We start from the raw sequence: 25201 nt of genomic DNA, 5'->3' as shown, positions 1-25201 counted from the left end.
CTTACAAACCTGCACAATCCTACTCCCTTCTTCTAAATAAACAACTAGCACTCTCCAGGGATGCTGCGTGAGGTCACAGAGACGCTGTGCATACAACAGCGCAGCAGCAGCAGCATGCAACACCGAGGTCCTCGTTGGGTTTACTTGATCGCTATCAGAATGCAGGATTTGAAAAACCAAAACAACTATTCTTCAGCTTCTCTACTTATCCCTTTCCAAAGTCTTTACTCTCCTTCTCATCTCATCCACAATCCCGGGCATTCTGCCCTCACACAGTCATAGCCAAGCCTTACAAAAGCAAGTGTAATATAAGATTCAAAGGCAGGTCTCCAACTACCAAGTCTGGAGGGGGGCAGGAGGACAGTGAACAAGACAAGACAGGAGGCAGGCAGAACAAAACGCATACCTGTGTGACTCTCCACCATTCATCAGGGGTGGTACAAGATGACCACAGCTCTTTAGCAAGGAGATTTGGAGGCGTGGCCTCCATCAACTCTTCTAGCACTGCCTTCATCACGTGAAGAGGCCAATCCCGCCGGGACACATCCAGACTAAGTCCCACTGCTTTCAAAGCAGGACCGATTTTACTATAATAGAGTTCACTAGGACGGGGTACAATTCCCGGATTCTGAGGAGTCTGGTAGGAATCTTGGGCCTTAAAAAAATTTTTTTAAAGAGAAAATCAAATTTAGGTAAGTATAAATATCACTGAATATAAAGTAGTAATTTAAAAACTGGTTTTTCACCAAAATTCTCCACTTAGCCAGCTAAATCTCAGGCATTAAACAGCCAATTCTTCTGGACTATGCATCTTTCTTACAATCTATGTATCTTTTTAATTAAGTACTTTATTGAAAAGTTGGACTACTGCTCTATTTTAAGTTCAATTCAAGCTCAACATCCAAGTTACACTCTTCTTTGTAATATGTAATTCAGTTTAAAATTTATCATTCATATTTATGTACATATTTCACTCTTCACCAATAAGACTTATTCATCAATGTACAATTAACAACAGATATTCAGAAACATCACAGAAAAAAATTTATATAGCTCTTCTCTAATTCTGCCCCCAATTTACTGTTCAACAACTGTTCTGCAGTCTCCTATGCCTACCTAAAAAATCTGACTCCTTTCAAACTCCTGCTCCCTTCCACAGCTAGTTAGAATAATTTTATTTGTCTAGATGGAGGAACCTCAAGTTGAGACTGTTTAAAAATTTAGTAGTGTGTCTACTCCTTCTTTAACTCTATTATAAACTTGCAAAAATGTTCAAGTGCAGTGAAGTCTAGACATATTTCACATACAAGGGAGAACAGACTAATAAATATACTTGCTTATTAACATTTAAATAAAAGTGTATATTTTAATTTTAATCAACCTTTTGTGCTTGTAAGGCAGCTTCCCGTTGTTGCCATCGTTTGTAAAGACCAAATAAGGGTGTGGCTCCATCCACCCACTGGATCAGTCCTGATCGAGTTCCCAGTGGTGTTACAGAATAGTGCCGCGCATGGAAGCGGGGTGTCTCCTGGCGATTGATTGTAGCAAACATAGTATTTACAATAGATAAAAACTGCATTATTCTCTCATCCAGATGTAAGTCCTCCAATCCTAGGGAAACAAATTAGAATAGCTAGAGTAGGGGATCAAATGGGGTGAAGTGCAATGGGATGGGACTGGAAACGTACCACTTTTTGTGTCCCTCGCAAAGAGCAATAGCAGTTAAGAACTGACAGCTCAAGAAACACAATGAGAGCATTAGAGAATATTCTGGTCAGTCAGTCACAAGATATTAGATACTAGCATGAACAGCTGCACCTCAGCTGCTATTATGCTTATATGAGTTTATAAGCAAGAAGACAGGAGGGAAGAGAAAAATCTTAGAACACAGTCTCCAATCACTTTCATCAAAATACAACACTCCAGGCTATCCATGACATACAGAAATTCACCTAAAACAATCCTTTCCTACTACAGACACACACACACAGACACATACACACACAGGGCATTAATAATCAGACTCATGTTCTTTTAAATCCCACCTTTGAAAAGATAAGGATAGCTCTTCCCATCCGATCCTAGAAAGAGAAGTTTCTTTGGCTTGGTTTTGGTGGGTAAGATTGTGATGGTTCCGCCCACACTGTGGATTGTGACAGTGTCTCTGGCTGAGACTTCTCCAGGAAGAGCAATTTCAGTGTTAGTCATGGCAGCCAGCCACGGGCTGATTTCTTCAAGACGCAAGATGTAGCTTGCACGTTTCTGTGCTCTCTGTTGCAAACTTAGCATTATCTATATTTAAGATGGGAAAAGTGTACATTATCATTACGACACGTATTTCCCTCTACATTTAATTTGGCATAAAGACAAATTTAAAACACCTCTTCTTTGGTTATTACATTTAATTTGTTGTTACGTATTTGGGCTATCCTGGGAGACAAAACGCTGGTGTGCTGATATACCCTAGGGGCTTTCCACTTTGTTCAGACCTCTCCCCTCCTCCTCTGTACAAGTTAAGCAATGGACTCAGAGCAGATGGAAAGAAATCACTGTGTGATCACAAAATTCAACGCTTGCAGCAAACTAGTTCCTCACTGTTAAGCTAAGTCCAGTCAATACCCAAACAAATCACTTCGGTCCTTGCAATAGAGCAAAAGATGTAGCCAGCTCTTGGCTGCCAGGCAGATACACCCTTAGGAAGCCATCTGAAAAGCTGGTAACAATCTAAAGCACTGTGACTACTTGAAGTATAGAGTAAAACACCACAAGCTCTGCTAATAACACACAGGGAGTGGATCACAAGCATAGCTGTGGCCAACTCAATAATCCACACCTGAATTAAGGAACTTTGGGGGTCTGCTTTCATGTGAAGACTTTTACATCAATCTTTAGCAAGCTTTGTTCATAAATGGAAAAAGGCACCTGGAAACGCCTCAAGAATCCACTGACATAACAATGGATAAACTGTTGTATTTTTCTATAACTCATCAATATTCAGATGCATACAAAATATGGATGAATCATTAAAAAAAACAAAACAGGAGTTCCTGTCATGGCTCAGTGGTTAACAAATCCGACTAGGAACCATGAGGTTGGGGGTTCGATCCCCGGCCTTGCTTAGTGGGTTCAGGATCTGGCGTTGCCATGAGCTGTGGTGTAGGTCACAGACGCGGCTCAGATCCCATGTTGCTGTGGCTCTGGCGTAGGCCGGTGACTACTGCTCCGATTCAACCCCTAGCCTGGGAACCTCCACATGCCTCAGGAGCGGCCCAAGAAATGGCAAAAAAGACCAAAAAATAAAAAAACAAAACAACATGCCATGGGGCAGCCAAAAAAGAAAAAACAAACAAAACTTAATGCTGATGCATCAATTATGGAAGTGGGAAAAACAAATGGGCACATACAGTATTCCTCTTGTCTGAGTTTCTTGGTTGATTTATTGAAAAGACAAAGCAGCAAGAAACTACTGCTGGAACATGAGGAAACAAGTTTTGGCTACGGCTACACATACTAAACGTCCTTCTTCACATTAGTGTTCTCATCTTGTGCTTACAGCCATTTCCTCTGAATTGAGCAATTCTGCTAGTGTGCTTTTACTGGTATTTAAAGTCAGGTGTACTTTTTGCCTCTACACTGTATCCTCTAACAGGTCTGTCATTACTAAAGTTAAGTAAGGAAATCGGTTAAGAGCAATATAGGTAAGGGACAGAGAAAGAAAAGATAAGAAAAATAAAAACCTACAAGGTAATAAATAGGCTCTCCCAACTAGTGGTGCTATTACTACAAGAGATAAAAACCAAAGAAAATACAGTAAATCTGTATCCTTAAATAGGGGACCAAAACATAAAAGGATTCCCAAACATTTAAATTTACTAATCATCCCTCAAACAGCCTAAGCAGAATTGCTACTAAAAAAAATTACTTACTAATATTGATGTTATTATATACGAATATTTTATCTGTTAGAAATACTGAATATCCCTTCATCAGAAAAACTACATAAGTACAAGATTAAATTGCTTAATCATTTATAAGGAGAATATAGCAGGCAGTCAATATTTAATTAGCTCAAACCCAGAGCCCCTTCCTTGTCTAATTTTGTACAGCATATTCTTCCCTGGTGTAAACCTTCAATAAACAAAAGTTTCACCCTAGGTCCACTCATCTTCAAATTCTCAAAATGAAGAAAACACCCTTCTATTCCTTTTTTTGTTTGTTTTATTTCATCTTGCTCTTTAGGACTGAACCCCTGGCATAAGGAAGTTCCTGGGCCAGGGGTTGAACTGGAGCTACAGCTGCCAGCCTAAGCCACAGCCACAGCAATGCAGGATCCAAGCCACATCTGCGACCTAAACTATAGCTCACAGCAATGCAAGATCCTTAACCCACCGATCAAGGCCAGGGACTAAACCCATGTCCTCATGGATACTATCCAGGTCTGTTATTGCCTAGGCACAACAGGAACTCCATTTTCTCTCTAGTCTTTTTTTTTTTTTGTCTTTTTTGCTATTTCTTTGGGCCGCTCCCGAGGCATATGGAGGTTCCCAGGCTAGGGGTCCAATCGGAGCTGTAGCCACCGGCCTACGCCAGAGCCACAGCAACGAGGGATCTGAGCCGCGTCTGAGACCTACACCACAGCTCACGGCATCACTGGATCGTTAACCCACTGAGCAAGGGCAGGGACCGAACCCGCAACCTCATGGTTCCTAGTCAGATTCGTTAACCACTGCGCCACCACGGGAACTCCCATTTTCTCTCTAGTCTTTACAAAGAACTGATTACTGGCTGCCTTCTGTGGGCTTATAATACCTCTTGTGTTCTTAGTAAAAAGAGTCTCCTTCCTTAAATTTTGTATCTCAGGTTATTTCCATTTCAGTTAGCATTCTTGAGATTTTTCTGTACCTCTTTAAATGGAATCCAACTGCTTCCAGGCTTTGCGGGGTTTGATGGTGTCTTCAGTTTTTCTAGGGCATTTTCAATTGCATCACCATAGTTATCTTGAAACCACTTTTCATGAGGCGTTTCTGCAGGGGCCGCCGTGATACTCCTCACGTGCTCCAAAGCAAACACAATGGGCTTCATCAAAGCTGTGTGCTTCTCTCGCATGATTGCAATTTTCTCTTCTCTGACCAGAAAGAAGTACAGAGTTCAATACAAATAAGGAACAATTTAAATTGTCAAGTTTAAGAAAAGAGTATCAAAGAATAGTCAAAATAAAGCAATAAATTATTAGCAAAGTAACTTACTAAAACAGCGCTGTAAAAAAATCCAGCATATAAAAAGAGGTAGCTTCTCTTTTCAACAAATGGTGCTAGGAAAACTGAATATCTACTTACAAAAGAATGAAGTTGGACTCTTACCTCATACTATATGCAAAAAATAAGTGAAAATAGATCAAAGACCTTAACATATGAGCTAAAACTTTATTTAAATCTCTTAGAGGAAAAACAGGGGAAAGGCTTCTTAACTAGATCTGGCAAGGATTTCTCAGATAAGGCACAAAGCACAGACAACAAAAGAAAGAAAAGATAAACTGGGCTACCCCAAAACTAAAAACTTGGAGTTCCCATTGTGGTTCTGCAGGTTAAGAATCTGACATAATGTCCATGAGGATGCAGGTTTTATCCCTGGCCTCACTTTGATGGGTTAAGGATCTGGCATGGTCACAAGCTGTGGTGTGGGTCGCAGACATGGCTTGGATCCACTGTTGCTGCGGCTGTGGCACAGGCTGGCAGCTGTAGCTCCAATTCGACCCCTAGCCTGGGAACTTCCATATGCCATGGGAGTGGCCCTAAAAAACAAAAAAGCAAAAATGGGCAAAGGATTCAGACACCTCTACAAGTAAGATATACCAAGGGTCAAAAGGCAATCAAAATGATGCTCAAGATTATTATTAGTCATTAGGGAAATGCAAACCAAAGCCATTAATATGTATCATTTTATACATATTAAGATGTTACTATAAAAAGACAGAAAAGAAAAACAATTAAAAAAAAGAAAGAGACAGAAAACAACAAATGTTGGCAAGAATATGGAGAACCCCGGTGCTCTTCCAGTGGGAATATAAAATGGTGCAGCCACTGTGGAAGAGGGTTTGGCAGTTCTTCTACAAGTTAAAACACAGAATTATCATATGATTTAGCAACTCCATTGGCTCACATAAAAATTAACTGAATGCAGGGACACAAAACAGATACTTGTACACCAATGTTCACAGAAGCATTGTTTATAACAGCCAAAAGATAGGAGCAAGTGTCCACTGACAGGTGAGTGAGTGCATAAGCAAAGTGAGGTATATCCAGGAGTTTCTGCTATGGTGCAATGGGTTAAGCCAGAGCTGTGGCTCGGATTTGATTCCTGGCTCAGGAACTTCCATATGTCACTGGTTTGGCCAGGAAAAAGATGTGGTATATCCACACAAGGATATTCAGCAATAAAATTTATTCAGCAATAAAAAGGAAGGAAATTCTGAAACATGCTATAACACAAAATGAACCTTCAAAACATTATGGTAAGTGAAATAAAGCACACAAAAAATAAAAATACTGTATGACTCCAGTTACACAAGGTACTTGAAATTAGGAGTCAAATGCGTAAATATGGAAAGCAGAACAGCAGTAACCAGGGGCTGGGGTCAGGGGAGAACAGAGAAGTACTGTTAAATGGGGATACTCCTCTTGTTTGGGATGATGAATAAGTTCTGGAATTGGAGAGTGGTCATGCTTGCACAACACTGAATGTACTTACTGCAACTGAACTGTACACTTACAACTGGCTACAATGGCGAACTGTATGCTGTATGTATTTTACCTTCGAAAAAAAAGAGGCAGCTACTTTTTTGGAAAACATACTTGCGTAAGGTGTTGTTATTCTGGACTCTCTTCACTTCGTCTTCCAGCTGCTGAATTCGTCTCAGGACATACATGTGCTGCTGTAACAGAACTCCCAACCAGAGCTCATCCCAGAGAACAGTGACCCTGCGCAGCTCGGCCACGAGCATCTGAACCTGCAGACACGGCACATCAAGGTATGCTCATCTGGAGTTCCCATCGTGGCTCAGTGGTTAATGAATCCCACTAGGAACCATGAGGTTGCGGGTTTGATCCCTGACCTCGCTCAGTGGGTGAAAGATCCGACACTGCCGTGAGCTGTGGTGTAGGTCACAGACTCGGCTCGGATCCAGCGTTGCTGTGGTTCTGGCGTAGGCTGGAGGCTACAGCTCCGATTAGACCCCTAGCCTGGGAACCTCCATATGCTGTAGGTGCGGCCCTAAAATGACAAAAAAAAAAAAACAAACAAACCCCCAAAAAACAAAAATATGCTCACATCTACAAGTCTATACTCAGCACAGTTCTATAAACACTGGAAATTACAAGTGAAACGTGTGCACCTTTTGCTCATTATCCAATTAGAGAACCCTGATCAGTGATTCCATCAGTACAGATTTATGAAACCAATTCTGATTTTAAAAGCTTTGCTCCTTAACATTTCCATAACAGTTTTATGGGTTTTGTTTTTAGGTGATGTTTTGTTTTGTTCTGAGGGAGAAAGGGGAAAGGGTTGGTTATAATAAAAATTCATTTTAAATCATACGAGTTGGGGTTTTTTTTGGTACCTGTAACACCATAGTTGGGTTTGCAGAGGACAGTTTATCTACAATTTTGCTGTAGCAATCCTGCATCATAGCTTGGTCTTCATTCAATCCACTCTTTGGTTCATCCTTATTGCTATCTTGGGAAGCAGGAGGACTTCCTCCCTCACATTCAGAAACCAGCAATTCTTCTCCTTGAATATTGCCAAGTAAAGTTGGAATTGCAGAGGAAAACTTATTTCCTATAAATAAAATGGGAGAGAACAGTGAGGTATACTTTGGATATTTCCCTCATGTGCATATATGTTGAGTTACGAAAATCATCAATAATCTATTTGATTCCAGAGCACTCATTTAACTAATTTACCTTCTGTGCATCAAGGTGACCAAAGATCATGGATATTTTGCCTTTTTATAAGCTGAACTTTATATTTATTAATATAATAAGCTAATAAAAGATAAATAGGGGAAAAGATAATAGTTACTTCAGCTCAGTGAACCTGAGAGTGACTCAGTTTCTCCAAACCTTGGTGGATTGCTGTGAGACAGAAGATAACATATGAAGGACACATCCTACTGCCACCATATATCAGTTACTTGCTCAATAAATGGTCTATTGAAAAAGCTACAAACACTATCAATCCTGGAACATAAAAAACTCAAAAAATTTTTACGTAACAAACACTGTTTGCAAACCAAGTTATACTTAAAGAAGTATTTTAATGTGCTGTACCTGAAGCCTGTGACTCACTGCTAAGCGATATGGTGCCCACTATCGCAGGGTACAATATGAGATGGGGGGAATCCTGAGCGACACGGCAGAGAAGGTTACAAATACTTTGGCGCACATACACTTCAGGGTGGTTTAAGCGTGAGAAAAGTTGTGGAATAATTCCTTCAGGATAAGAAGAAAAACACAGTTATTAAAAACTGTCAACACAATGCACGCAAAAGGATAAAACTTGATTATGTGTTGGCATTAGTTCTAAGAGCCTCAAATTTCTCCCTATGATAACAAAGAGCCATACACAATAGCTCATGATTTGCAAGTGTAGTTTAGGCTATAGAGCTGGAATCAAAATCCAGGGCAATTCAAAAAAGTTACAGAGAAATGTGTTTTCTGTGAATGCCTGTAAAAGAAGGCAGACCTGGACAGTTTTTACAAAGGGTATATGAAACTTTATGAAAGTTATTTTTATCACTCTCACTAAAATCCCTTTTGTATTAAAAAAGCCTCTCCCTCTCAGCCTCCCATTTCTCTGAAAAGTGGGAGGAAAGTGGAATAACAAGCAGGGTGTCCTGGGAACAAGTTTAGCTATTTTGTAACACGTTCAAAGAATAAGTGTAAATTATTATTGTTTAACTGTCTTATTACATTCTACCTCAAAATAATTTTTCCTGAAACACTTTATTGAGACCATCACCTCTCCAGGGAGCAGTGGGTGTTGTTTCCAAGCCATGTTCCAGATACTGCCTGAGCTCGCCGGCATGTTTCACGAGCAGTCTGAGCAGCCTCAATGTGGCCATCACAATCACGTCATCCGTGCTCTGCTCCGGTCTGTGACTTAAATGGAGCCTGGGGTCATCTTCATCTAAAGGAATCTAAGGATGAAAGACAAAAGGAAAACATAATTCAGAATACTCTTTTCATCTACTAGAAATGTCAAATAAACTTTCCTGTCACAGCACCGTGCCACCTACCTGACCAGCATTGAGCTTAAGGAAAGTAAAATAGGCGCTGCAAGACAGTTTGTACAGGCTGAAGATTCTATCTACAACTTTTCTCCACACTTTAATAACGCCTTCTGTTGCACTTTCATCAAGTTCTGAAAGCCAGGGGCAGCTCGATATTAACTGACGCCAGATAACATCAACCATGTCATCTTCCTCATTATCTTCACTTTCTGTTATCTGAAGCGTTATATCTTCATCCTGAAGAAAAATAGGGCCAAAAAAAAAAAAAAATTCCTATCTTTGGACATAAAATGAAAAAAAGCATATGATTTTCCTAATACAGCGTTTTCTCATCTATGAAAGACCAAATGACTTCACACTTAGTGCTATGCATACTAAATCAATGTTACCGTGCTTTTCTTTATGATACATTCACTAACATACCTAATGAAGAAGGATATACACATTTAGCAAAGATTAAAGATTTTGATTTGGGGACTATAAGTGCCTAAGAGTTATAATGTTCTGCCTGCAGAGAAGCACCTTACTCTTACGGTACTGCACTGTACTTAACAGCTTTGGCAGACACTGGCAAACATATGCTGAAGTCTAGATGAAGAACTGAGTCAACACAGCTTTAGCTCAGCAAATAAAATCCTAAAGTCTACAACTAAATACTGAATTGTTATAACATTCTAGATGTGACAGCTCTGAGGGGGAGGGAGTCCTACATCAAGATCATCAAGTCTGCTGGTTTCCAGCGCTAGCTGCACATTAGAAGCACCTAGTGGAGTTCCCGTCGTGGCTCAGCGGTTAATGAATCTGACTAGCATCCATGAGGATGCTGGTTCAATCCCTGGCCTTGCTCAGTGGGTTAAGGATCCAGCATTACCATGAGCTGTGCTGTAGGTCGCAGATGTGGCTCGGATCCTACATGACTGTGGCTATAGCATAGGCCAGCAGCTATAGCTCCAATTTGACCCCTAGCCTGGGAACCTCCATATGCCATGGGTGCAGCCCTAAAAAGTGGCTCGGATCCTACATGACTGTGGCTATAGCATAGGCCAGCAGCTATAGCTCCAATTTGACCCCTAGCCTGGGAACCTCCATATGCCATGGGTGCAGCCCTAAAAAGACAAAAAAAAAAAAAAGAAGTGATCTTGACACTCTTTTCCCCAAACTGTATTGTATTTTCCTTGCCTGAATTCCCGCTGGCCGACACACTGCCTGCCCAAGAATACCATATATTCTCTCTTTTTCTTCTTCAGTGATAGTGTCTGGGAGCAGATTCTGAACTTCAGATTTTTCTCTGGGCAACAGACGAACACCTTCTCCCTGACTATAAATATAAAACAAATCATCAGTGTTTCAGCTACCAAAACTGCGCCACATGAGCAAACATTTTAAATCTCTATTTTGCAATGTATCAAATAAATTATATATTTCAACATACATACCTGGCATTGTCAACGACCTTTCTGCCCCATCTATAAGCCCAACTAGCCAATGCTGCCCAAGATTTGGCTACTTCAGGTGCCTGTACTGAAGATAGGTGATACAACTGTCCCAAAATGAAGTCAGGTTCTCCAACTCCGATATGTACTGCCGTGAAGAAAAAATAACAATGTTATATTCATAAAATTTTGTTTTTTTTTTTTTAGGGCCTCACCCATTCCAAATTTAGGATTTTACTATCTGCAAATAATCACATGTAATTCTATAATAATATATAATACATAATTTGATAAAACACACACTTGTATGGTGCTTTTCTGAAAGGCTGATATGTTAAAATGAATCACTCAGCTTCCCAAGTAAGCTTAAATTATATTCTGTAAAACACATCACGTCTTTTATAACAAAGAACTTTACAAAGAGTTCAGGTGTCAGATGTGTTGTAGAATGTCTTGCATTCTGGATCTGACTGGCCATTTCCTCAGTTACATTCAGCTTAAACATCCTCGCCAAAGTAAACAGGTAATGGGTATACACATCTTACTTGATCAGAGATTCCTAAGTATCTTTATTCCCAATTTAGAAGCGGAGAAATCTCCTACAGTGCCACTTGTCAATGTGAAGATTTATAATGAACACAAGATATATCCTTTACAATGCATGGATTAGAATTTTACTTTGCAGGGCCAATATAAGTAATTAAAACTCAAGGCTTCACAACATGAATAAAATCTCATGTTCTGGCAGAGCATAGTTACCTCCCGATGCGTAATACCCGGACGTCGGTGCCCACCACAGCAGGTACTCACTCAAACACTGGATGAATCGGCTACCTACCTGTTGAGTACCTTTCTGTTACTAACACCAGTGTCAGGATGTGAAACTTGAACCTTTCTATGGTTTCTGTGCTCGACCAGTCAACAGAACCAGAGGCTACTATTCTGCACTGCTACTGACCCTCCTGGTGTGAGGTGGAGTTTCAGGTATTTTGAATAGGACCTCTCTACCAGCAACTAATTCTATAAGAGCACTGTGAACTGAGGAGGTGGGAGGTACGGCCTGGAAGGTGGAGTTCAGTGACTTCCATAGGGGCATTAGAGGCTAAAGACATGTGCTCTAGTAACTTCAGGCAATCTTACACACTCAGTTTCCACACAGTTTTGTGCCAACTTACAGCCAGCATTAACACTGTAAACCTTAAAATAGGGGGAAATGACTTCTAAAACTCACATTTTCAAGCTAACAAAAGAAATCCTACCTGTAGATTCGCTCTCGATTCGAGGATACTCTTCTTCCACTGTATTAACAGATGGGAGTTCAATTAGAGTGAGTATGTTTTTAGATAAAGTAGAAAGACCTGTGAAGTTTTGCTGCTGCTGAGCTCTGTAAACCTGTTTCAGCTGCCCTGATATTTCTTTCCATTCTGCCTGGATCCATTTGGCCAGTGTAAGAATGGACTTGGCAACAGCATGTTCAGCTTTGGCAGACTTGCAGAACGAGATGGCGCAAGAACTCAGCATCTCCATTGCGTGTGTTGACTGGCCTATAGAACAGCAAAACACCAGCCCCCATGAGCATGGAAGCAGACAATGACATGCTTTCAGGATAAAGTAATACTGTCAATCCTGTGATAATCAATGATCTCTGGAAACATTTACTTTAATAAACATTAACAACATTTCCTCTTCTAAAAGCACCAAATTACAGATAAGTCAATTACACAAAACTTATTATTCAGGACTCAAATGTTCTGCAAGAGTTGGAAAAAAGCCCAACTTTTCTATGCCTGCCTTACATCATACACAGTAAGATGCATACAAATGATTTTTATTATAATCGTGCATTAACTGTAATTCATTTTTACTAACCTGCTGTATATAGCAATTTGGTTTTTTCAATGTCAAGTTCAGGCCCCCACTTTTCATCCACTTGACCTTGAGTTGACAGCTTTTTAAAATGCTGGACTAAATCCTGCGCAGTCGTGGTCTTTGCCAGCTGAACCTCACTGCACTGTGCCAGCAGTCTTGTTGCAAGTGACACATTCCCCCGTTTTCTAGCAAATTTTGCTGCTGTTAGACCTAATTCCATGAGATGGCTTCTAATTGGAACTGTTTGTTCTGGAGAGAAGAAAAGGTATTAGTCCCTGATTGGTCTAATCCCAGATTGCAAGGAAATATGGCCACAAAAATTCTTCCCCAACTCTTTCCTTCCCCTCCACCTCCCTAAACAATGACTCATTTTTCATCATCTTTAAATTCCTAGCAACTAGCATTGTGCTTGGTATACAATAAACAATAAATGTTTGTTAAAATAAATGTATACTACAGAGCAGACAAGGGTAAAAATCGTTTACTACGAGCAGTGAACCGTTTAGTTTCTGAATCTCTTTAGTAAAGAGCCTAGGCTAAAGGGTGGGGATGAGGGTAAGGCCTGACCACCCCGCCTTCGTGAGTAAGGACCCTCTGCCCTTCGGCCAGGCCACTCTCTCCTGGTTTACTCCTACCTTTCTGAAGACGCCTTCTCAGTCTCCTTCTCGTCCACTACCCATCCATTAAAACTGCTGTTCCTCAGGTTGGTCTAGGCTCTCTACCCACTCTGCATACTCTCCCTGGACAATATCATCTGCTCCTGTGGCTTCAGTTACCATACAAATGCTGACGGCTCTTGAATCTTTATCTCTAGCCCAGACCTGACATCTGCGCCCCATCTGCCTACTAGTCGCTTATGCTCAGGTTATTTCAAGGGCACTTTAACCTGAGTTACGTGGAATCTATTTTCCACCGCCCTCCAAACCTTTTTATTTCCTTGTTTTCTCTCTCTCAAGTAAAGGCACACGATCAACCTGGCTACCTGAGCAGGTGCCTGCTAAGCCTTAGACTTTACTTTCAACCCTCATATCCTATCTGCATTTTTGTTCCTATTGCTACTACCTTTAGCAGGGGCTTCAGCCTAACTGGTCCCTCTGCCCCAGTCTTAGCCTCTTCTTTTTTTTTTTTTTTTTTGTCTTTTGTCTTTGTTGTTGTTGTTGTTGCTATTTCTTGGGCCGCTCCCCGGCATATGGAGGTTCCCAGGCTAGGGGTTGAATCGGAGCTGTAGCCACCGGCCTACGCCCAGAGCCACAGCAACGCGGGATCCGAGCCGTGTCTGCAACCTACACCACAGCTCATGGCAACGCCGGATCGTTAACCCACTGAGCAAGGGCAGGGACCGAACCCGCAACCTCATTTCCTAGTCGGATTCGTTAACCACTGCGCCACGACGGGAACTCCCCCAGTCTTAGCCTCTTCTAATTCACTCTCCAACCCGAAACTGAACTGATCTCACACAAAGGGAAATCTGAACACTTCCCCTTCAGGCCTTTCCACTGCCCCTCTGACAAAGCCCCTACTCCTGAATTTGGCACTGACACCTTACATTCTATTCTAATCTCAATCTCATCCAGCTTCGTCTTTTCTCATTCTTCCTTGAGCACGATTTAAAAATTGAGTCATCTTTTATTATTATTGCTGGCCTTCACATACATTTTCTCTAAATTAGTCTGCCTCCATTGCTCTCTCTACCTCCTCTGAGCTTTCTTCCTTTCTGATACCTAGGATTAAATCAGTGCCCCCCCCTTTCTGTGTTATTTTAAGCACCATGCATGGGTACTTCCATTTAGCACATGATATTGCTGTTCCTTGATGACAATTTCCCTGCTATACTCCAGAATCCCTTTAGTCTTAGGAATGGAGAATACAGGCTTGTCTGGTTCACCATTACATCCCAACTTAGAGCGCAGTACCTGGCACACTTGATAAACACTGGCTGAATAAAGAAAAGAGAGGTGGAGTGAAGTTCTGTCTCCAAATGTAATTGTTAGGTTACTGACTTTTTCTGTCCAACTTTAAAACTTATTCAATTATGGGAAGGATGAGAAAGGAGATGATATTGTAGTCCTATTAAATGCCATGCTCTGTGCTAGTGCTTTTATATACCTTGTTTTGTCTCCTGTAACCCTTACTTCATGAGTGGGGCAATACCCATCACTGAAAAGGAAAGTGACTTAGAAGTTCAACGATCTTTCGGAGTTCCCATCATGGTGCAGTGGAAACAAATCCGACTAAGAGCCAAGAGGTTGCGGGTTCAATCCCTGGCCTCGCTCAGTGGGCTAAGGACCCAGCATAGCTGTGAGCTGTGGTTCAGGTCACAGACACGGCTTGGATCCCACACTGCTGTGCCTGTGGCTTAGGCCGGCAGTTGTGGCTTGGATTCGACCCCTAGCCTGGGAACCTCCATATGGCCTGGGTGTGGCCCTAAAAAACCAACCCCCCCAAAAAAAAAAACAAAGGAAAAAAACCCAACAAGCTCAATGATGTTCCTAAGGTCCCTCAATTTGCAAATAATTAGGCTAATGATCCAAACCCAAGTCTATCTGGCACTAAGAGTCCAGGTAAGTCAGTTTCCAGTAATCACCCTGCAGGACAAGTTCGTATTGAAGCATTAGCTTACTTGAAATTTAAAACTCAGATTTACTTAGTAACTGCAGCTACCACATTTTTAACTAAAATTTTACAGAATTCTGGCAACTTTTCCCTTTTAGAGCAAAACTGAAATTGCTGACTTTTTTTTTAACATGACATTTCTTTCTTTAAAATGACACATTTATACAGGGAGTTCCCACTGTAGCACAGTGGGTTAAAAAAATCTGATTTCAGTGTCTCAGGTCACTGTGGAGGTGAGGGTTCAAGCCCCACTCTGGTGCAGTGGGTTAAAAAAATCTGATTTCAGTGTGTCAGGTCACTGTGGAGGTGAGGGTTCAAGCCCCACTCTGGTGCAGTGGGTTAAAGGATCTGACATTGCTGCAGACCTGACCCAGGAACTTCAAAAAATTTATACAAACACGGGAGTTCCCATTGTGGCGCAGTGGAAATGAATCCTAATAGTAACCATGAAGTTGAGGGTTCGATCCTTGGCCCCACTCAGTGGGTTAAATATCCGGCGTTACCGTGAGCTGTGGTATAGGTCACAGACATGGCTCAGATCCCATGCTGCAGTGGCGGTGGTGTAGGCTGGCAGCTGTAGCTCTGATTCGACCCCTAAGCCTGGGAACTTTCATATGCTGAGGGTGCGGCCCTAAAAAGAAAAAAAGAAAAAAAATTATACAAACACTAATTCTCTTAACTACTCATTTGAAGTATTTAAAATATTCACATTGTATTATCTGACAAAGAATTTGAATCCAGAATGTATAAACAAGTCCTATGACTTCATTAAAAAGGGCAAGAGTTGAAGACCTACAAAACAAGATATATAATGGCCACCATCACTCCAGTGGCTAGAATTAAAGACTCACTAGAGCAAATATGTAGATGTCAGAAGGAATGTAAAATGTACAACCACTTCAGAAGAAACTGTGGAATAGTTTTAAAAGTTAAATCATATGACCCAACAATTCCAATCCTAAGCATTGAAAGGAAAATGTATGTCCACCCAAAGACTTGTGTGTGAATTTCAGAGCAGCTTGATACATTAACAGCCCAGATTGAAAATGACTCAAATATACATCAAAGGATCAACAGATAAACGAATTGGTATATTCATACAATGGATACTACTCAACTATAGGAAGGATGGCACTACCGACACATGCAACACAGGGAACCTTAAAAAATAAAATGCTGAGCAAAAGATGCCAGACACAGAGCACACTGTACCATTTACGTAAAACTTCTGTAGAGACAAGTCAAATCTATAATGATGGGAAGCAGATGGACAGCTGCCCAAGACAGGGCAGATAGGAGAAATGACTGGGAAGAGGTGTAAGGAAACCTTACAAATGTTACAAATGAGACAAATGTTCTGTATCTTGATTATATTGGTGGCTACAGAGGCGAAGAAATGTCAAAACTCATGACCCATACAATTAAAATGTATAATTACATCTCAATGAAGTTGTCTGAAAATAAACCTAGTTACCTTTTATTTTCTCCAACAACTGACTCTGGTACATGGTGTATCTTAATGCCTGCATCCATGGCCTGACATCATGCTGTTTACATGAACGCAAAGCTTCACTGAAGAGTGGGATAAGACAGTCCTGCCGCAGAAAAACCAAAACTACTTAATGTGAACAGGTTCCTTACATGTTTGTACACTGAGTTCACGTACATCCCCATAGGTCAGGTACTTCAGATTTTTTCCAGGTCTATCTATTAAACTTTCCCCTTCCTTCACTGTATCTTTTAACTGCAAGAGCAAAAGACACTCTGAAGAGAAAACCTTTGTTTTGCCAAAAGAAAAAAAATTTTTTTTCAGAATATTAAGTTCAATTTATCAATATACTTATCAATAAAGTAGGTGCAACTTAGTATATATTTACATAACCAACCCCTCTTCCAAAAAAAAGGATGAAAGGGAGGAAAGGAGGAAGAAAGTAAGGAAGAGAGGGAGGTAAGGGAAAAAAACTAAGCAACTAGCCAGACTTGAGATTATGCACCTTAGACTCCATCCTCCTTACATACTCCTCCAACGAAAATGGCATTTTAGATTTCTGGATTTACGGGCTTGTCCAACAACTGCAATTTTGAAACTTGAAATCTAGCCTTTGCTCTACACTAATACCTATTACTGTTCAGAAGACTATCCTGGTAAAAAATACACACCTCTGTTGAAAGTCTGTTGGAAACTGTGTTCTCCAAAGCAGAAGAGCAATACAGCTGCAAGGTACTTAGAACTGGCAGAGACTGTGAAACTGTTAAAGTAGAAAGTCTCAGTGGCCCGATAGCTATGCGGGAGGTTTGCTTCAAGTACTTCACCACGTTTCTGAAACAAAATATTTACTGCTAATTAATAAATAAGATTTTTCCATTTGTAACCACTGAAGGGATAAAAGCAGTACGCTAAGATGCTACCTTACTGGCATCCAGAGCAGGGGAAGGAAAAGGAGCTGCCTGCTCTTAAGTAAAATGACATCAGCAAGTCAAGACATATGCTTTTAGGGCTATTAAAGAATGTAATCTTACTTAGTTGCAACCCCTGGATATTAGCAAGTGGCATACGCATATATGACTTCTACAACTACACTGAAGCTGTCATGTCTGGCAGTGCAGCAATCTGGTGACTGCCTCATCCCCACCAAACTACATACATTTATCATATGGTACATACACATAATGCATATTTACCTCCTCGGGATGAAACTTACTCAGTTATAGACTGCCACTTCTGATCCTGTTCAATATGGTTTAAAGCAGTTGCCAAACAAACAGAACTTCTCAGCAATTGAACTTCGATGGATTTCTGAAGTTCTCTTGGATCTGGACTTAACATATTAGGAAGTAGTTTTTTCATATCTACAAAAATTAAAAAGATTCCACTAAGTTAATCTGTTTTTAATGTACAAGAGTGACAATATTAAATACCAAGCACCAATCAGTACCTTCTTTCCTGTTTTAAGTTCATATTTAAATTCAGGCAGTTTTCACAGTAAGTTCAGGCACTATGATCAAACATTTCTGACTTTTTTTTGTTATATTAAAATACTTTACATAAAATACCTGAGACTCCTCCCCAAATGAGTTGATTTTTCCAAGACTCAAAAATCAATAAATCAACCTACTATTTAAAGGGGCAAATCTTACTCAATTCAGCAAATCAATATTGACACCCAAAATATTCACAATATTAACCTCAGTATTACATTTTACAAAATGTTCCAGTTGTGATAAAGAACTTAAATCATGAACCACATCAAGATGTCAAGCAAGCTAAATACCGGGTTTATCACTATGACAAGTTTAACACTACTTGTACTTTTCCAAAGAAAATGGCTAGATAGATCTCTAGGTATTACAATAGCCATTTTTAGTTTGCTTCAATTTTTTTTCTTTTTGGCCACCCCAACAGCAAATGAAGTTTCTGAACGAGGGATCAGATCCGAGCCGCAGCTGTGCAACACTGGGAATCAAACCCGAGGCAGCACGCCAGCGCTCCAGAGATGCCACCAATCCCGTTGCACCACAGCGGGAACCCCACGTTTGCTTCATTTTTATTAAACTGTTAAAAATCAAATGTGAAGAGAACAGCCCTAATTTTTTGCTTCACCCTCTGCCTCGAATAACATACAAAAATGTCCAGATTTTCCAGTAAATACGCTAAAGCCAAACATTTAAAACAATCTATCCATTAAAATACTTAATTTTAAAATCATTATCTCAAATACCTATTTTTTCTTTTGATCCTCCAGCAAGTAGATTGATATTTTCTCCTGGTAACAATTCCAATTGCTCAGTACATTCAACAAATTCTCCAGATTCAAAACTGCTTAGTGATCTGTAATTAAAATATTGGCTAGCTTGTATTACACTCTATCCAGCCTGTAGAGCCATTCAGAAGAAAAACAAAAAACAAAAACCAGAACAAATTCTAGAAAAAAGAAAGTAGTTATCCAGCATTCCTTTGATAAAGTTCCTTCCACGTAGTCCAGCATTTTATTTTTATTTTGAAGATGTGACTCTCTTAATGAGCACTGAAACTGGAGTGGCAACCTGCAAAGGCACAGCTACAGTTTAGCGTACTCAGCCCTCCGTGTGTTCCTCCTCTTTTTGCAGCCTATCTTTGGGGCCTGACCAAAACACTAATAGGAGAGCTCTGAGTTCTCCCCAAGCTACCACTGCACTCCCTGCACGGCCGTATTCCTCACGGGGAGCATGAGCCCCAGCAGGTCTATCCTGTTAACTCGATCTGATAGCACCTCCCTCCTTCTCTTCCTTTCCACTGCTTCAAGGAACCTGTTTCTCTTCTTTCACAGAATTCCTTTCCTTCTCATCTTAGCTGAAAATGGTACAGCTCTGAAACTCTTTCCTCTAGTCTATATATGACCCCAATGCCAAGACGAGGGCCTCAGCCACTCAGCTGCCCACTGCTACTTTTTGATCTCTCACTCCATCCCTATTCCTCTTCCAGCTGCTCTCCAACTAACAAGACAACTTACAGTTTCTCAATCTCCCTCTTTTCCATTAATCTCTCATCCTCTCCTGTCCCTCTCATTCTATCACCTCCCTTAACAACTCAGCCTGAATACAGCACTGGAAATGTATTATCAAGGGACTATACCTGCTTCTTTCTACCTTAATAAGCCCCGAGTCTGGACCAATACAACCACCAGCTTCTCAATGAGCCATAATCACTGGGCACTGATGAACTGGTGCTTTCTGGTGACCAACACACTTATCATTTCTGCCACCACAGGATCTGCATCTTCTCCAATGACAGGTCTGCTGTGTCACCACTAAGCCCTCCCATGCCCTTGTACTTTCAGCTATCAACTGACTTCTCAGAAAGAAAGAGAGACTTTCACTTCCTCTACTCTTACCCCCAAATCCACCAAGCACTCCCCAAACTGTCTGTACCCAGCTTTAGTGACTTCTATTGTGGCACAAGAAAGGTGAGGTTCAGTTAATCTTTCAATCAATGTTCTTTATCCTGCTTCTTCAACCTCTGCTTTCTAACAGCTCCTTCCACTTGGCTTAAAAGAACAGCGACTCTCTCCACTATTTACAACAAATGCACTTTATTCTGTTCCAGTCACAGCCTTTTCTCCTTGACTTCATTGCCCCATTAACCTAACTAAAGCGTTTCGTTTTCGTATTTCTCCACCACTCCAGAATATTCAACTAGGCTGCTTCTCCCGATCTCTCTACAAAGCTCTCTTGCTTGCAGTCTGTAAAGTGCCCATAAGGCTGATGATTCCCATCAGTTCTACATGGCCGACATTTCCCTCCTCAGGGCCCTTTCGTTTTCGTCAGTGGCTTCCTCTCCCATTCCTTAACACAGATGCTCAAAAGGACTCTGACTCTCTCTTTCACCCCCTCTTCTCCAGAGCGCCGTCAGTGGTGGGGTGGCTTACACAGGCTCTGGAGTATAGAGAGTAAAAGGGAAAGATGGCCTCCAATTATCGCCTATATAGTAATGATTCCCCATGTATCTCTCTAGCTTAGAGTTTTCTCCTTAGTTTCCAATCCAATTCGTAACTGCTCACTACAACAACTTCCTCTGCATGTTTCCTGCACCTGAAACACAGCTCACTATGCTCTGTGTGTTCCCACTTCAACGAAGAGCATCTGTTCTCCTCCCTCTACCTTCGTCCTGCAGAGCAATGGTCTACATGCTTCCACCCTGGCCCTTGAGCTCCAGCCTCTTGACAACACAGCAGACTGAGCCAGTTAAGTCACACCATGACATACGTCTTATGTTCAAATCTCACCAAAGATATTCTTGGTCTTTTTCAAAGTCTTTTTCACAGTTCTACCTACTTCTCTACCCTTATCTCCTCTCATTTACTCTGCTCCATCTACAGTAGCCTCCTGGGTATTTCCTGAACACTCCAAACCCATCTTTTTTTATTTTTAAAGTGAGAGTTGTAATGTTTATTTCAAGTTCTCTTTTTTGCCACACCTGTGGCAATATGGAAGGTTCTGGGCCAGGTACTGAACCTGTGCCACAGCAGTGACCCAAACAACAGTGGTGAAAGCACAGAAGCCTTAACCCACGAGGCCACCGGAGAACTCCTAAGCCCATCATTCTTGTATCAGGTCTATCTGTGCTCAAACGACATGCTGATGGCATTCCCTAACCTAGTCTGTATGTCTCCTCCTCATTAGCAGGTCAGTTCCTCAAGAGTCGGAATTGGTGTCTGTCGTACACAGTGCTGCACCCCCCTGGCTGGCACTTAGTACATTACATGCTCAATGGAGAAATGACCCACTAACTCATTTACTCACTAGAAGCAGAGTGATGGCAAGGACAGCCAATGACCCTTATTATCCCAGCCAAGTGTCTGGGACACAGTATGTACTCAGACTTTCAATTAAGAGATTAATAAATGCACAGCGGAATAAAGAGAAGAAAAAAACAAGAAAGCGGGTTTAATTTACAAATGTCCTAAACTCTGTCCTCTTTAGAACAAATTTGTTTTTGATATATTAACACCTAATTTAGAAACATAGCCATCAAATGTTATCCTTTCTGAAAGAGTGACAAATTCTCTTTATATTCACTGTGATTTCAGAACAGGCTCTGAGAATCAGTACCAAATGACTGTTGCAATACACAAATCTGTTTTCCCATGGCACAAATACCATCTTCACCTCTAATGCTGGTGTCTCCTTGTAGTTATCTTTAGAATGGCAGTAATATTTGAACTACAACCATCTAGCCATAGTAAATATGGGCAACGTTAATATTTTTCTGCCACAAAGGAAGACTTTAAAGTTACTGAAAAATTTTTAAATGGCATTATGTATCACAGTTCATAAATGAAAAGAAATCCTTACTTTATGTAGTTGAAATCAGCTTTTAGATTGAGAGAAGTACTGCTGGTACTCTTTTTCAAGTCATGGATAGCATTTTGCCATTCCTGTACAGCAGTCCAATCGGCAATTGCAATGTAGCACTCACATGCTTTATTTCCCAAATAATTTATAACCTCAGGAGAAGAGTCAGTTGGTTTGGACAGCACAGTTTTTCTGGATTCACCTGATTTTATAAAATAAAAAAAGATCCAAAGCAGTTATAAACATTTCAAAGAGTACAGATAGCTAAAAATATACAGTAAGACCATTAGCACAAACTATTCGACCACAACTTTTTACTTAAACCCTGAATGCTCACCGTTCAAAGAATGTTTGGGGCTGGCACTGTTACGCCCAGTATTAGCCAATGTGAGAACAGACTTGTCAAAGCTGGAGATGCAGCAATCCACACCTGTCATGGCACACAGGTGCTCCTGGTACTCCACGGAGGCCTTTTCAAACCTTCAACATAAGTCCAAACAGTCTCATTGTAAAATTATCCACATATTTCATTTCCCCCAAAGATGGAAAGAATAAGTTATTCTATAAATTGAGCTAAGACAATGACTAGGCAGCATGGGATTGAGGGGGAATAATGAGATCTCTTCCTCATAAAAAATGAAAATAAATTCAAAGATGGTTAAATATATAAGAAAATAGACATAACAGAAAATATCCGTATCTGATTTAATGTGTACAAAATCTAAGAAGAAGAATTAATAATACAAGAAAAGAATACATAAAGTAACAGATCTAATGACATAATTTGATATTTCTGGGCATCAAAAAATAAACCCACCATAAATATTTAAAACAAGCTACAGGAGTTCCCGTCGTGGCGCAGTGGTTAACGAATCCGACTAGGAACCATGAGGTTGCGGGTTCGGTCCCCGCCCTTGCTCAGTGGGTTAAGGATCCGGCGTTGCCGTGAGCTGTGGTGTAGGTTGCAGACACGGCTGGGATCCCGCGTTGCTGTGGTTCTGGCGTAGGCCGGTGGCTACAGCTCCGATTCGACCCCTAGCCTGGGAACCTCCATATGCCGCGGGAGCGGCCCAAGAAATAGCAAAAAAAAAAAGACAAAAAAAAAGAGAGATTATCATACTACATAAGTCAGACACAGACCGAGAAAGACAAACATCATATGATATCACTTATCTGTGTAATCTAAAACAAGCTACAAATCAAGAAATTAGATAGCATCGATAATCTTGGTATATAATAAAATCTCACAGATCAATAACCAAAAATACTCTGAAAAATGAAAAGTCACAGAGACATATATAATCTATGTTTTTAAATATCAAAAATGGTTGATAACATATAAGGAAAGCTCTACTATCATTAATAAAGAAATGTAAATTAAAACAAACATTTTCACCAATATGATAACAGGGTTCTTGCTTCTCAGTGGCCTTCTGTGCACAAAGGTGAAGGGAAGGCATTGATTTACTGTTAGGAATACAAATCAGAACCATCTTCTTCTGTAGAAAAAATTAGCAATAGTATGTATCACAGTGTCATGGTCTACAGCCTTTCTTTTAGTAAATCAACTTGTAGGAATGCATTCGAAGAAAACAATCACAGCCATAAACAAAGGATGAAGTGCCATGGTTCTTAAAGATTAGTAAAAACATCAGAATAACCTTACTGGGGAGTTCCTATTGTGGCTTAGAGGTAACGAATCCAACTAGTATCCATGAGGATGCAGGTTCCATCCCTAGCTCTGCTCAATGGGTTAAGGATCCAGTGTTGCTAAGAGCTGTGGTGTAGGTCACAGATGTGGCTCAGATCCCATGTGGCTGGGACTGTGGTATAGGCCAGCAGCTGTAGGTCTGATTTAAAACCTAGCCTAGGAACTTCCATGTGCCACGGGTTCGACTCTAAAAAGCCAAAAAAAAAAAAAAAAAGCCCTCATTGTAAAATATTTAACATGGCAAAATATTTTTTAAAATACTGCTGAATAGGAGTTCCTGTTGTGGCACACTGGGAACAAATTTGACCGGTATCCATGAGGATGCAGGTTTGATCCCTGGCCTTGCTCAGTGGGTTAAGGATCTGGTGTTGCCATGAGCTGTGGTGAGGTCACAGATAAGGCTTGGATCCAGAGTTGCTGTGGCTGTGACATAGGCTGACAACTGTAGCTCCAATTTGACCTCTAGACTGGGAACTTCCATGTGCAGGTGTGGCCCTAAAAAGCAAAATAATAATAATAATAATAATTCCAGAAAAAAAATAAAAATCTGCTGAATAGAAAAAGCAAAACCATGCGACCAACGGAAACACTGCTATTTCTGTGAAAAGAGGGTAGAAAACTATACATAAAAGAAAAAAGAAGGCATATACACCAAAACCAAAAGTTACTGCTCATGAATGGAATTATAAGCCATTCTTTGCTTTTCCCTACATTTTCCAGATTTGGTTAAACTTACATAATTTATACACAGACCATCATGGTACATGCTCATTCACTTCACTTAAGATGCCTCCTACACTTCAATTACTGAAATTGAACAAAGCTGTTTTAATGTTTAATTACAATGCCAGTACTACCAAAAAAATTTTAACATAAAGAAATCTTATCATTCATTTCTTTCCAATTTACCTCCCTTCAGCCTGTTGGGCCACTGAATTAATCCAGAGAAGATTTTTTCCAACGATGGAAGATGACCAGACAGCAATTCCTTGTATAGCTTCTGGACAATGAAGTTCACACAGTGCTTCTACCACCATCATGATAGTTACTTCCAATTCATTCCCCTGAAAGTGTTATTCAGAAAAATCAATCACAGGAGTTCCTGTTGTGGCTCAGCAGTAACGACCCCAACTAGTATCCATGAGGACTCGTGTTTGAACCCTGGCCCTTCTCAGTGGGTTCAGGATTCAGCATTGCTGCAAGCTGCAGCATAGTTCGCAGATACAGCTAGGATCTGGTGAGTCTGTGGCATAGGCTGGCAGCTGATTCAACTCCTAGCCTGGGAACTTCCATATGCTGAAGATGCAGCCCTAAAAAAAGAAAAAAATTAATTTTTTTTTTTTTTTGCTTTTTAGGGCCACACGCATGGCACATGGAGGTTCCCAGGCTAGGGATCTAGTTGGAGCTACAGCTGCCAGCCTACACCACCGACACAGCAACATCAGATCAGATCTGAGC

The 25201-nt window shown here is 40.7% G+C and overlaps 1 protein-coding gene across 6 annotated transcripts in view; it reads right to left on the bottom strand.

Annotated features, from left to right (window-relative positions):
- SMG1 (SMG1 nonsense mediated mRNA decay associated PI3K related kinase) overlaps positions 1–25201 on the bottom strand; it is a 104674-nt gene that overhangs the window by 26373 nt on the left and 53100 nt on the right. For all 6 annotated transcript variants that reach the window (XM_047780416.1, XM_047780414.1, XM_047780415.1 and 3 more), the window contains 20 exons: positions 24653–24807; positions 22370–22512; positions 22033–22234; positions 18921–19030; positions 17904–18051; positions 17362–17521; positions 16676–16796; positions 12589–12837; positions 11979–12263; positions 10723–10867; positions 10466–10604; positions 9293–9523; positions 9016–9193; positions 8325–8486; positions 7616–7833; positions 6852–7006; positions 4903–5125; positions 2046–2292; positions 1382–1611; positions 407–655 (listed from right to left, as the gene is read on the bottom strand). In XM_047780416.1, coding sequence (XP_047636372.1) covers positions 407–655; positions 1382–1611; positions 2046–2292; positions 4903–5125; positions 6852–7006; positions 7616–7833; positions 8325–8486; positions 9016–9193; positions 9293–9523; positions 10466–10604; positions 10723–10867; positions 11979–12263; positions 12589–12837; positions 16676–16796; positions 17362–17521; positions 17904–18051; positions 18921–19030; positions 22033–22234; positions 22370–22512; positions 24653–24807 — 3750 coding nt within the window. The remainder of the gene's footprint in view (positions 1–406; positions 656–1381; positions 1612–2045; positions 2293–4902; positions 5126–6851; positions 7007–7615; positions 7834–8324; positions 8487–9015; positions 9194–9292; positions 9524–10465; positions 10605–10722; positions 10868–11978; positions 12264–12588; positions 12838–16675; positions 16797–17361; positions 17522–17903; positions 18052–18920; positions 19031–22032; positions 22235–22369; positions 22513–24652; positions 24808–25201) is intronic.

The sequence above is a fragment of the Phacochoerus africanus genome, chromosome 5 (assembly GCF_016906955.1).
Source record: "Phacochoerus africanus isolate WHEZ1 chromosome 5, ROS_Pafr_v1, whole genome shotgun sequence".
NCBI lineage: Eukaryota > Metazoa > Chordata > Mammalia > Artiodactyla > Suidae > Phacochoerus > Phacochoerus africanus.
This window is presented reverse-complemented; position numbering and strand designations above follow the sequence as displayed.